Source organism: Zosterops lateralis, assembly GCF_965231275.1.
Source record: "Zosterops lateralis genome assembly, chromosome: 6".
NCBI lineage: Eukaryota > Metazoa > Chordata > Aves > Passeriformes > Zosteropidae > Zosterops > Zosterops lateralis.
Genome location: NC_139761.1, coordinates 49,397,177 through 49,411,952, shown reverse-complemented (window position 1 = coordinate 49,411,952; position 14,776 = coordinate 49,397,177). Strand labels below are relative to the sequence as shown.

At 37.7% G+C, this 14,776-nt stretch overlaps 1 protein-coding gene across 1 annotated transcript in view; it reads right to left on the bottom strand.

Annotated features, from left to right (window-relative positions):
- Window positions 1-14,776, bottom strand: part of ABCC8 (ATP binding cassette subfamily C member 8) — a 73,265-nt gene that overhangs the window by 41,456 nt on the left and 17,033 nt on the right. The window contains exons 7-12 of the mRNA XM_083864022.1: window positions 14,249-14,413; window positions 12,151-12,306; window positions 6,523-6,657; window positions 5,398-5,560; window positions 1,725-1,765; window positions 1,280-1,425 (exon numbers count right to left, since the gene is read on the bottom strand). Of these exons, the coding sequence (XP_083720148.1) occupies window positions 1,280-1,425; window positions 1,725-1,765; window positions 5,398-5,560; window positions 6,523-6,657; window positions 12,151-12,306; window positions 14,249-14,413 (806 nt within the window). The remainder of the gene's footprint in view (window positions 1-1,279; window positions 1,426-1,724; window positions 1,766-5,397; window positions 5,561-6,522; window positions 6,658-12,150; window positions 12,307-14,248; window positions 14,414-14,776) is intronic.

The window sequence follows — 14,776 nt, the reverse complement described above, 5'->3', positions numbered from 1 at the left end:
AAACTCAACTGTCTGCTTTTTAACATTTACTAAACTATTTAAGCAAGCACACCTTTGCATGGCTTGAAAATATCTGGCATATGATCCAAAATATTCCTCTGAAGGGTGAGGTACTTTAGAGAGCAGCATACCAGCACTGTGGAACAACACACTCTGGAACACTACCTGGGTGATACAGACAGCCAGGAAGGCAAGGATGATGTCAGCTTTGATACAGCTTGATTCCTGCCTGCACCACAAATGGCAGGGCAACAGCCTGCCAATAAGAAGATATCTCCAGAATAACTCATGAAGAGCTCCCAGCTAGCAACAATTAATACTTGGCTGATACTAATCACCCTCAAATTGTTCCTGTGGCATTAAGCAGCACAATTCATTTGCAAAGAAATCCTTAGACAAGCCAAAATAAATGCCTGTTGGTAACAGGCAGTGTCAGTGTGGGCTCCCAGGCACTTTGCTGGCTGTAATCTTTGCATGACAATTTGCCATGGCTCTAGGGACTACCAGAGTGGCTGCAAAACATTTCCCGCCAGCTGCTGATGCTCTCAGATTTCACACTCCTTAGGAGAGAGGACACAGCTGTGACTTTGCCCTGTCAGGGAATTTTCAAACACTGAAGCAATCTCAGCCTCATGCTGCAGTCTCCCTTCCATATCCAAAGCAACACAAAGGCAATTAAGCAAGGGCTGGTGTCCAGTATCTGAACCATAGTTTAAATAAGCTGGTCAGACAGCTTCATTGGAGGTCCACGTTGTCCTAACAAAGAAGGAAGCCCAAACTCTGCTCCTCCATCAGTCAGGTAGAGTCACACTGCATATAAAAAAGCAGTAGGAGGTTTTTACACTAATCTGTTGATACTCAAAACCTCCAGTTAACCAGTAATTCTACTGGTTGTTACTTGGTAAGCTTTTGAACACTCAAACTAACATGTCCATCAGAAAGTAAAAATTCATCAAGGCTGGATTAGACATCTAGTCATTAACTTACTGGGACTCTTAGAAGTTATTTTTAAGGTTTTTTGTTTGCTTGTTTCAGCCTAACTCTGCCTCAACAGGCAGCAGCTGAAAAACAAGAGATACATTCTGAAACATATGTCTTTCTGTGATTACCCTTTACCCTTCTACATGCTTGATGGAGGGGACAAAGTTGGGAAGCAGTTTACAAGAACAGATAAATAATCACCATGCTAGTTCTAAACTTGAAATTTTAAAATGAGCAATGGACACATTCTCAGAAACTGGGCAGGTGGTAGCAAAGATATTAATTTTACAGTTCTCACCTTACTAATGCTTTGACAGTGGATCTAACCACACTTGAGAGCAGGAACAACGGAGACACAAGGATATGAAACAAGGAGAGGGAGGCAAATGCCACTGATGGGGAGAAGTCAGCCTTTCTTGTCAGATGAGCATGGACAACAAATGTCTACGAAGAGACAAACACCACAGTCAGTGCTTTGCCATAAAGAAGGAAACAGACTTCATATTTCACAAGCATTTCATTTACAGAATCTTCATTCATACTCTCTTAACAGTTTGGAGGAGTGCTGCATGCTCTGGGCTGCTTCTGCTCCCAGAAGGCAAGTGAGCATTTTCCATTCTCTCCCAGAGGAACAGCAAATGTGTAGCAGGTTTGCATCCTGTTCTCCTTCTTCCCCAATTCCACACCACTTATACTCGAAAATGCAGTCGTAATTAACAGTATTTAGAAAAGTCCATACTTACTATAAGTACAGCTGCAATTGGTATTGCTGCATTCATGAAGACTGTGAAGGAAAACATGTAGGAACATTTAGAAACAATTTTCATTCGGACATGGTAAATGCTGCAATACTACTAGCACTGCTTTACAGTGGTGTTTTCTATGCTTACCCTGCATATCTGTCCCCTCTATCACAACCTGAGGATATTATTTAATCGTCACCTTTTCATTTTGACCTTCAGTGAACTTTATTTCATGTAAGTAAACTACACAAAGAATACAGACTCTGGAGCTAAAATACAGCATCAGTACAGGTGTAACAGAAAATGGCTAGACATTTATTTTGTGTTTAAACTCTGCCTGTCCTTTTCTTCCTCAGATATAGCAATGCAAACAGTAAAAGCTGTCCACAGTTACTTCATCTGAAGTGAAGTGTCATTGTTTGACTCCTCTAGTTGACTGTTTGGCCATCTCAGCATAAACCCCGGAAGGACTTTATATAGCGTCAGATATTTCTCTTGCCTACGTTTAGATGACCTTTAATGAATCCTCTAACATATTCATAAATTCTGTGCTCATATAAAACAGCTGAGTTATTGCATGTAGCTCTAATTCCTTGTCAGAGAGGAGAATTTGAAAATGTAAATATGTTACTGTGTGTAATCCCAAAATAAAAGCTCAGGCTTTGAAAGACTAACATCCATTAAAGTCTACAAATACATAGTTTATACCTCACCCCTGGAAAAAACCTCAATGTATTTTTCTGAGAAATATGTTCTTTCTGTGTTGGAACACAAAGCAGCCTCTCGTGTCTTTAATGGTTCTACTTCCTGACCAGTTTTCACACATTGTATCAACTCAAGATAGTTACAGCACAGAAACTGTAAAGGGAAGTTTGCAGCCTGCAACTCTTCTGAATGTCATTAAATCCTTCCCTTTGCAATGTGCCTTTGAGACTGCTGCAGTACACAGGTTTGCTTTTAGGGGTGAATCTGGTGAGAGAATCTAGCAAAGCTGACCCACTTGTCAGAGATGGATCCTGTTCTACTCCTGTCCACAGTACAAGATTATACCTGTCAAACAGGAGGCTGGATGGAATAAAAATCCTGCAGGGTGGACAAAGCTTGCTGCAGTTAAGACATCTAAACTACTTGGTGGCTCCCAATAAGCTTATCTGAATTTTGGTATTATGTGAGATCACCAATACATACAAGGACTTCAAACTTCTTTCAACCAAGCAAAATATGAACCATTGGAATTTGAGGGTTGCTTTCCTTTTTAAATTTTTTTTCCAATTATGCAAGTGTCCAGAAAAACTAAATGTTTTCTAAAATAACTACTTTGTAGCTAAGACTTTACATTTAATTAGTTTTAGTTAAAAGGACTTTGTTGCTGGAAAAGATGGACTAGAAACTGGGAAAAATGTTCAGTTGGTCTGGATATTTTAGTAACAGTAACCACTGCTATTTTCCTCTGAGAAAGCCTGGAGTTATTTTGCTTCTGACAGATTAGGCAAAAAATCACAGAAGTAGGAAAACCACTCCTTTCTTTCTCTTTCCTGAGTTTTAATGTACAGTAAATCCTGTAAAGATGTCACCCAACTTTGATTCTGGTGGGGGCATTTCAATAAAATACAGGAAGAGGTAATTTCTATAATAGCTCTTTTAGTACACATGAACAATTCCATATACATATAGCCTGGATCCCGGCACAGGGGTGAGGCACATGAGATCCAATTTCCATATGGTCTTGAAATGGAATTTTCTTGTAGTCTAGCCAACACTGCCCTGAAACTTGTAGGTATATTTTCTGTAATCCAATGCAAATATATTCCTTTTGAATAAAATAGCTCCAACCACATTCTTTATTTCTCTTTATAGCTATGTGCACTTAGAAAATAATTCCAGAGTCTACTTAACACTCTCTTAAAAGAACTATATATAAAAATCTCTTTTCTGCTTTGTTAGTGTTCGAGCATCTGTCTGCCTTCCTCAGGATCACAAATAAATAAGATCATGATCCTCTACAGCCTTTTAAGTTTTTTTCCCTAAAGAAATTAAATCATGTGCTCACTCCAATATTAGTCAACATGTTTGGGGTTGATTATGCCTCTCGTTCTAATTATACATAAAGTAAGCGAAAAGAGCAAAATTTCCTGTATTTATATTCCCTTTTTAGTCTGAAAAAGTGCAAGTTTTCAAAGATAAGTGTAATTTCCGCTAAAGTCTGAAGGTGTAAGGAACTCATAGGCTGAAACAATAAGAACCTTTATAAGCCAAAATTTTAAGCACCATCAACATAAAGCTGCATTGCTTTACCCCAAGCTGAGAAGTTACCTCCTGTGTCTTGCATAATACAAAATAAGAATGCAATTGCGAACTTGGAATGTTTCAAGAAGCATCAGTAAATATTTAAAGCTTTTCTAATAATATAGATTCTTGTGTCATTGATTCACAGAATAATCAGTACCCCTGGGATGAATATACCTTTTCCTAGCTGTTGCAAATAAATCTGTGAGGATTTAAAATTCAGTAAGCCTTCACAGCCCTACAGCTGAACCCTTGGCCCTGACTATAAATAGATTTTAATGCCACATGAAGCACTGCAGACAATGGGAACCCACCTCCACTGATCTGGGTGTAAGACAGAGCTTTTCGGTCTCACAGCCTGCAGCTAAATCTTGTTTTAAGTCATCTTACTTTGCACCATTCCTACTTCCTTTTCCCTTTGACAGAAACTACTCTCCAAGACCAGAATGCTTAGGATTGCCAGAGAGAAATTCTGGTCCCAGAAGACAATGAATACCTCAATTTAACCTCAGTTAAATTCAGTGGGATCATGATCTTTCCCTTTGAGTACATTACTTATGTGATCATAAGAACCAGGCTTCCTTACTATCCCAGGAGATATTTGTACAGATAGCAAGTAGTACTCAAAAACTTCTTGCTAAAAATTTCCATTTCATTAATATCTCACAGATTATACATTCTTCAGTGTGATTTTACTAATTATTTCTAAAATATTACTGTAGCAATTATATAGGTATTGCATAAAATCTGCTCAAATACAGAGTTCAATTTTCTGTAGGTCTTCTTAAAAGCACAATTAAGTCTTAAAGCCACTTGAAAAGTAACAGCAGAGGAAAGAATCTGGATATAGAATGATGAAATTGCCAGGATGCTCATATTTTCCTTTCCAGGATATAGAAATAGTTTTAAGAATCACTTGTTTTAATAAGAAATCCAAGTTTTGAGTAAGAACACGTAAGTACTGTCTGTTGGAGCTTCAATGCAAAGATAATGCCTGTCACATATTATTTGTATGCTCTGAATTATGCAAAAATGCAGAAAAAGCCCTCAACAAATAAATATCAACATCAGTTTCCTCTTGAATGCTGTGTTCTAGAAGAGACTATTGCTGGCTAAATACAGTCTGTGAAACATTTGTCCCTTAAAAGCTTTTGTCCAGAAAATGTCAATTCTTTCAAGCACTCATTTTCTCTTTTAGGCGTATTTCCCATACAAGCAAAGTTCTTCTGAATTAAATGGAGGGTCTGACTAGATGGAAAGTGAGGAGCACAGATCAGAGCCTAAAGCAACTGAAATATTCTCAACAGAGAAATGGTAAACTCATTAGTAGCTAATAATTCAGTAGCACTTAGCTGAGCAGTGGATTACGATGAAGGAACAGACTCACTGGATATGGAGGTGTAAAGGGCAAAAGACTTGAGGCTAGTCATTTCTTTTTGTCTGGTTTCCTCCACGCTGCTGTGAAATATGTGCTCCCAAGCGTAGAGTTTAAGGAGCTTGATGCCCCGAAGCATCTCATTTGTCTTCTTCAGCCTCTCGTTGGAGTACTCCTGCAACATTTACACACACATTTACCTGAAGAGTACAATAAAAAACACCAGTTCCCTAAGCATAAGGATGACACAAAAATTATAAGCAGCCCCATTGCACAGTGCAGACATTTGTCACAAACAGCACTGCTCCCATGTGCAGGAATTTCTAGGTGACACTGACTGTATGACTGGATGCTGCAAGAATGAATGCTGTCCACATTTCTGGAAGGGTGCATACTGTTGATGGGAAGGAATTCCTCTACACACAGGAAGATGCACAAATAACTCTCATTACTACCCATGATCTGTGGTGGAAGAGATTTCAGCAAGCTCTGGCTCCATTACAGGTTCCTGTGGCTTCTTTGGCAGTGCAACAGTTGCTGAAAGGGGGAATAAAGCTCAGAGCAGCTGGGCACGGGAATGCCAATGAAGCAGGGTAACTTTTTCAGCAGTGATGCAGGTGATTCAAATTATAGACAAGCCAAGTGAGGGATCAAGAAACAGCTTGTGACTTAGCAGATCTCTAAGCTCCCCAGCTGAGGCACACACTGAGGGAGTTACAACTGCATGGAGTTTGTTTAAATAAATCCGTTTGACAGATTTCCACATCTGGGGTCCAAGTTTGTACACAGCATTCCTACTTCCTTTCCCTTGGACAGCTTGTCCTGCACAACTCACTGATCTGTGCACTGCCCAAAGTTACTCCAGTCAATGACTACTGATAATCTGTATTTGTAAGTTAGAAGGTTTTTAAGTTTTTTTCGCTCTTAGGACACCATTCTTGCTGAAAAATATAAACCCCAAAAAATATGTATTTACCACTTACAATCTCACAATCTTGAGATTGGCATATTTGAACATTATGAAATGTTTGAGAAACAATTCTGGGTCAACATCCATGATTTGTAATTCCAAGCATAGACCAATGCATAATTAGCAGATATGATATTTGTATCACAAATGAGTTTGAAGACACTTACCAATGTGCTTCGTTGGGCCTGTGAGAGTTTTGTTGCTACAAAGTACTGAACAGGTGCAAGGACTATGATTACTGCTGCTCCAATTAAGGCACTGATTCCAAGAAGGTAGTAGAGCAGAACTACTCCTACAATTATCTGTTGTGATAAAAGAAGGTGAGGGAAAGATCTTGGCTTCACCTGGGGTATGCACTACAAAGACCAATTTCAGGGTAAGGGACAATGCTCAACCAACAGCAGCTGCAGTCACAACCATCCCGAATGTTACAAGTTCAGCACTGCTGGCACAGCCAATGTGATCAGTCAGGGCTTCTCTCAGAGACCCAGACACCCACCCAGTGTTCCTCCCCAGCCTGGGCATTCTCTTTATTTCTGTTCCTGTATTTCTCCCCATTATGCATAGGAAAAGGAAGCTTTACAGGCTTGTGTATCTTCTACATTTTAACTCTCTAAACTATTTAAAAGAAATTTATTTAAAACCAAATAATTTTTAGAAAAACACCTTTAAATAAAATTTAATTTAAAAATACTTCCAAATAACACATTATACCACTGAGAACACTCACCTCAAATAATCTCTGACATAAACTGGCAAGGACCTATTTTAAGGATCTACAGTGCCAGATAGACAATTACTTTTGAAAAAGGGTTAGAGAAACAGTGTTTAAAAAAAAAAAAAGTTTTATCTTTGGATAAGAATTTAGAGAGAAAGTCACAGTCTAGATGGAGAGGGTTTACTGTAAGCAGCTCAATTAAACACAAACAATATATACAAGCTACCAAAGCTAATTTGTAATAATATTATTGTAATTACTAACTTCTGAACAATCTGCAACACTGACAATTTAAGTATTTAAAAGTGTAAGCTGATAAATCAATCAGAAGACAGAGGGATAGAAAGTTAATTTCATATATAATTTCTCTTAATTAAAAAAAACCCAACTATTGGAAATTTCCTTGAAATGTTATCTACTACTCTCGCTGTTTGTACACTCTTATAACCTTCACAGAAGCAGCCTTCCATCATTTCAAAGCTCAATAGTCATATGCCTATTCTCACACATTTATACAAACAGGCTGTTTACATGAAAAAAAAAAAAAAAAGGAGTTTATAGTTTCCACATTTCCATCAATTTAAAGCACAGAGAGAAAAAAGATTTTTTTCTTCTTAGGAACCCTCTGATGCCTCTACAGCTGAGCTAAACTAGAACATGATTCTCAAAATGAACCACAGTATTGACTTAGAAAATGTGCACTGACATGAAAGTAAAATCCCATTGTATGTGCATCACAAATCTAGTAAGAGGCAAGTTTAAATTGCAAATTAAAAAAGTCTTTCAGTGATGAGTAAGTGAGCAATCTGCTTCCACCTGAAGTCAGGAAATTAATGAGTGTCTGAAGCCAAGCAAAATACACAAGGCCTCTGCCAGATACCCATGTCAGAGCTCTCCCCCATAACACAAAATGGTCTTGGTCTTTATAGATCAAGATTTTCCCTCCCAACTGCTTCATCATGGGCAGATGCTGTGGGCACTCAAAATGCAGGAAAGCAGTGTACAGCGAGAAGCCACTGCAGAACACTGACTCCCTGTTTTCCTGCTTTCCCTCACTACTGGTTGATTGTCAAGGACATTATGGGACCACCTGGCTCTAAAAAGAGAGCATCAGCTTCTCCCATAGCCAAGGAGAAAGCTATCCCAGCTGGATCCTGAGGGAGCTGCTAGCTCACAGCTGCTTTTCCAATCCTCATCCTAGCTACTGAGGGTCAGTCTTTGCAATAAAAATCCCACGTTTCCAATAGGTTAAAAATTACCCTATTTTCATCTTCTTTGTAACATGATAATATAGGCAAACTTTTGAAATATGTGCAACGTGTATGGAAAAAATAAAGAACAATTGTATCTGAAAAGAGCTGAAATCTTACTGAACATAATCCTCTATCACATCACAAAGTAAGGAGTTAAGGATAAAGAGTACACAACATCTGAGCTCTGTGGGACAGTATTTGACAGATGGGAAGGCTCTCATTAATATTCCTGAGAAGGCAAAAACCATATTTAAAAAAAAAAAAAAAGCCTGTGTAATGAAACACTGCATCTCTTTCATCAAAATCCCAAAGCTCTTCTCTGCCAGAGATATATATCAGGAGCGAAAAGCTCACCAACAGATCTGGTTATTTTGTCTTGATTATTTATTGAGGATGGTAAATACTTTCAGCCAGAAACTGCTTTGTGGGCAGTTTTGAAAGAGACAAATGTCCTTTCATTACAAGTGTAAGCTATCCCTACCAATGAGCCAGAGATATGAGAATACAGGAATTTTTAATAATCACAATGAAATCAAACAAGGGTGTTTATAAAATGGAGGCATAAGGGGAAGGCCTTTATAAGGCCTCATTTTGCTCCCAGGGTTTGAGCCAAAACTACTGAGGGCATCTTTCAACTGATTGGCATCCCTGGGCCTCTTCTCATGGATTTCAATAATGTTCAAACAGTAACTTAAGGCAATGATAAAGCTCCCATTGACTCCAGTCAGAGCAAAGATGGGGTTCAGATTACCTGGACTGTATGGAAAACCTAACTTGTCATGAACGGCTCTTACAAAAATCTACAGCAGATGCTGAAATGTTGATTGCTAGATTAAGAGCCACAAAACAATTAAAAACCTGGTTAAAATAATAATGGAGCTTGTGCAACATAGCATTAGCCATCTTTCAAGCAGCCAGTAATTGTTTTCACTGCCCCATAAAACAAGGTACTGAATGAATGCTATGGAAAAACATTTTGAAGAAGCCTTTGTGACCAATGTGACTCACTGATTTTGGCAGGGAGTGCACCACCCACAAAACAAGAGCACGGCACTGATCATCCTCATCTGGTAAGGAGCATCACAGGGGGAATTTTAATGCAAATAATTGTATCTTCTGCAGACTGTCAGGAAGTCTTTATAAATCTGTGACTTCTGGCCCATTAGAGCAAAATGTTGTTACAGAATACGCAATGGAATTGGATTAATTCTCAGTTGTGCTAAAGCGCTCTCTATGCTGAGCTGCCAGAGAGGTCTTAGAAAATAAGTGTACATGAAATTGGCAACTTGTACATAGTTTGTCTATAATAATTAAAACCCTAGACATTGTCATTAAGGGGGTGGACTCTTCTTAATGCTCCATAGCTCTTCAATATCATTTTAGCAGTTTACAGTCACTGACTTCTTACTGTGCTTTCTATAAAAGGAATGAAAATACCCTTATATCCAAATTATTACCAACAAACTGCCAATATGTAACCATATTTAATATGATATTTCCTCTTAATTATTTTTCATTATAATTATCCTCTTTTGCAATTAAACATCAATATTAGGACACATTCCTTGATAATTTCCCTCCCAGTTTAAAATAATCTGGTTCCCATTTTTCCTCCTCCACCCATAATTTCAGGGAAACCACACCAAAAAATGAGTCAAGTTGCTTTCTGAAAAATTTCAGATAATAACTGCTATATCCATCACCCTCCCTTAATTCTAGAAAGCAAAATGTTTTAAACTGCCATTTAAGTTCCTCTAGTGTAGACCAGAAAAACCAGTCCATACCTCTTGTGCAGGAGTAACTGCATTGGAAGAGAAAAATGCATTTATACTGTGAGAATGCACAGAATACACTGTGACCTAAATATGGCCACAATCACCTTAAATCTTAATATTTTGACAGGGCATGGTTTTATACTTCTCACACATGTAAAAAGCATAGTTAAAAGAAGCCATAAGTTAGTAAGCTGTTGATTGTTTACACCCTAATTTGCTCACTATCCTGATCTGAGGCTTTGCACAAGTGTCATGGAGCTAGCAAGAGTTTTATCAGAGATTCAGACACGTTTCTTCTTCCTTCACGTCCTACTGCAGCCTCACAAACAACCTACCCTCACCAACAGAGATATTAAAAAAATATGTGGTAACACAGCAGGTTTCAAACATGTGGCAAAAGTGTGAAGGTTCAGAGTATTTCAGGAGGACACTTACTGGTTTTTCAGAGAATAAACACTCCCCAAGACTGAGACTACACAAGAAGATCCAAGATGAATTCAAATACTCACTATAACTGACAATAAAAAAGGACCTGCATTGCTCCCCCATCAAGTATTTTCCTCAGTGAGGGGGGAAAAAAATTCAGGGCAAATAGCTAAATCAGGCTTTTTTTCCCTCCAGGTTAGGAAGTTAATCAGGTTTATTACATGATCCGATGATTTGAAGACCTGTTTTTGAGAGAAGTTGCTCATCTGCTCTGTAGCAGCTTGACAAAAATCTATTGTTTCAACAGGAACAATTACAAAACATTCAACAGGAACAAAACCCACTCAATTTAAGTAAATATCTTTATTGTGAAAAAATCCTGATGGTCAGCAGTCTAACACCTCACTCTTTGAAAGACATTCATACAGTTTATCCAGTTATCTGAATGGCTGGCTTTTCTTCCCCATTCCCAGCTTTTCAGTGTAATTTTTCATATGCTTAACATTTTACAGAAGAACAGCACTGGTATAAGATGCTGATGGACAAAAAGTCCTAAGCAACACCCCTAAAACCACATTATAAACTGCCTGGAAATAGAATCTGCCAGTTGCAGTCTATATACAGCCTCAAGAAAACCATTTAATTCTTGGGCAAGGGCAAGCAACCCAAAATGCAAAGCTGCTGGGTAGATTACTTGTGGGTTTCTGACTTACACACCAGCAAAATCAGCCTCTGTGCGGTGCTGGAACCAGATTGCCTTTGTGACATGAACACAATGAAGTTTTCATCATGTTTTTGAAACTAAACTATATGTCTAAAAAGTATCAAATTAACCAATAAGTGAATTTAAACTCTACTGCGTCTTCTGTTTGTATTTACTGCTAGCGCTGAAGCTCACCCAACATAAATGCACCAAGTAGCTGGAATAAAGCAGGAAAACTTGCAGGGTACTGAGTATCAGATGAAACTTCATGCTTTACTTTCAGCTTTTTCAGCTGAAATAGAAGTACAGGGTGATCCAAGTGGGAAAGGAGACTGAAGAGATCAGACTGGTATTTAGATACAGGAGGCCAAAGATACCGGAGGATAAAGCAGCAAAAACATTTTGCAAAATAAATACATTATAACAAAACAAAAAAACAAACAAACAAAAAAACCCAAACAAAAACCAAAACAACGACAAACTGTGGCATTTGTCATCCAAAAAGCCGCAGTAGTTTCAAGGGATGTCCAAAGGATCATCTCTAAGTAATCATATTTATGCTACTTCTCTTGCTTCTGCTAGGATTCAGAAAACAAATGATTGCAATATCTTCCAGTTAACTTCCCTGATGTAATAAATAAATGTACTGCAATCTGATGCACCCTATAAATTCTTGTTACAAATGCAAAGTTTTTGGCAACAGCCAAGATCCTAATACAATCATAAATACCTAAAGTCCAGTCACAGATGTGGAATCTATTACAGGCAATGCTTCCTGATGTTGAAATTTTATTGCTTGAAATTTTATATCAAGTTACTCTTTAACTTCTTTAATACCCCACTTTCATAAAAGTCACATGCAATGAACCACTGCATACTGACGTGCATTAAGAACAAAAAAGCACATTCAATCACCTTACCTGTACTGGCATAGCCCAAAGGTTAGGGCACAGGAAGAAGAACCACATCAGCTGATTTGTGTCTATGGCAACCAGGTTACAGATCTGGCCTGCTGTCATCTCCCCCATAGACATGTTAGAAGTTGAAAGCTGCATAATTTTATTGTATATTTTCGTCTGGAAGAGAGATCAAAAGGTACTAGCATACATAAATAAAATGAGGCTTCTAGCTCTGTCTAAACCCCAGGCCCAGCATGTTGAGGGAAAACAATATTTCCAGCAACTTGAATGAAGAGAATAAAGTTTGGGCTTTTACATTATTTTGTAAAATTTAAACCTACTATTCTTTGCTGACACAAAGCACAGTGCTCTTATGTGCATCATGGTTGTCCCTGTGCACCAGTAAGAGAATTAAACCTTTACTGCCCAAAAATGCCCAAGAACCACGTTAGCAACTATGATTTATACCTCCAGCATTTCCACAGAGTGCCCTTCCTGTAATTAGCACTAAGATATTATTAGATTCAATATATAATCCTCAATGTACCATAAATTTTGTTATTTTTCTCTGGCAATTGACTGAAGTCCCATCCAACCTCAGAACAATGTTCTCATGGCTGAGAACATTGATACATTTTGCTTAGAGAACTCAGTTCCATTACAAAGTTTAATTCACAGCCAGCGAATGTTGCAGGTACAACTCTGTACTGAATTAAGCAGTTGCCTCAGTTCAGAATCAGGCATCAGATTATAAAAAAAATTTATAAATATAGATATTTATAAATATAGATATTTATAATATAGATATTTATTTATAAAAATATATATTTATAAAAATACCAGTACAGAATAATGAAAGAATACTTTAACCAGCTAGTTTGGTAAAAATCAAATAGGAAACACTGAACAGTGGCAGATTTACACAGGACAGGAATGGAGAAAAAGTTGCAAGAAAAAACATAGGAAAAGAAGTATAAAAATACTGGCACAGAGACTGTCATTAACACTGATCTGCTGCTTAGAGTGCTGACTAAAAATTTCCCATTTGAATAGCCAACTGGCATTATCTGGACCTCTAATATCCAGAACAGCAAATACAAAGCTTTTCTTAAACAAAAATTATTAGTATTAAATTCCAAATATTAAGTGATTGCACTTGCTTTGGTCATTGTATTTTTCAGTCATTTGCAGCTCTTCCACTTTATACAAGTAATGATTTTTTTTCCCCATACTTTTGGGTCAAATTTGTATTCCTGTAGAATTTTTCTACTTCACTCTAGTCAGGCAAAACCAATGGATGGACTCCAGAGGCCTGTCAGCTGACAAGTGCTTCCATGTGTAAGATCAAAAGAGAATTAAACAATTAGGCTGCTATTGAAAGCATCCATCCATCATGGAGACTCCCCACAGGATCCATGCAGCTCAGAGGATAAATAGTGTAACTTATAAGTTACACTAAGCCTGGCTTTCATGCTGTCACAGGGTAGGTTTCAGTCAGAGCCTTTGGCTATCCCACACCGTAATCTTACACCAAATTCTCTCATTTCCAGGCACAGAGCTTTGTATGCTACATGAAACTTTGATCTGTAGTTGTCAGTTATACAACGATTACAGACCCCATTTTTGCAATGTGACTTATGTTTAGTGCTACAAACTCCACTGTGCCAGGCAGATTTTATGGCATGACCCATGGAATAAAATACTACTCCATGCATTGGGAATACAACCCATCTTTCTGTCCAAAACATATTTACCATACATTTCAAAGATGTTTTATCTGCGTGGGATGTGTTGTAACCAAAAAAAGTCTTTGAGATAGGAGAGGTGCAGTTCACATCTAAACTACTTCAAAAGTTACATTCAGTTTTACTGTCAGCAAATTTTGCTTGAGTGTAAGAAGAAATATAGCATAGGATATTGAAAATAAACATTTATATAAAACCATCAAAATAAGATGCCAAGGAAACAGAACTCAAGGCTAACACAATTTCAAACAGTAATGATATATTGAATACATTTCAGGAGAGAAGCATTTCAGAATGTAACAACTACATAATTTATATTTACAACTACATGTTTATGAGGGTGTGAAAAGGTTAATTAGTAATATATTGGGTACCTGTATTGCGCCTCTCAAGTTGATTCCTGTTTCAATAGCAACATAGTATGATGCTTGCAGAAATGTCCTTTGCAATAGAAGGGCAAAAAATAAGAGCACAGCCAAAACATAAGCATTGGACAGGAACTCTTGCGACGAAATAAAGAAAACACCAAGAATTTTAGTCTATAAAAAGAAAGAAACAAAGTTGGAAATCAGGTGCAATGGTAATTTAACTCCCTGCTTTACATAATTAATGAGCAGAGATAACCACAGTTCAGTACTTTGAAAGTGGTCCCAACCTTGTCTGAAACCTTGCACTTTATCACTTCAAAGAAATAGTCTCATAACATGCCAACTCAGTAAGCTTCACTTAAATGCAGAATGAAGGATTTCTGATATCCTTCCAAAACTCTAGGACACTGAGTAACTCCATATGGTCATTCATTAAAAGATTTGAACTGCCCATCATCAGAAAGGAACAGTTAACATCCTCTGAAAAAATTACTCTCACTATTTTAACACCTCAGGTTACATTAAAAATGACCT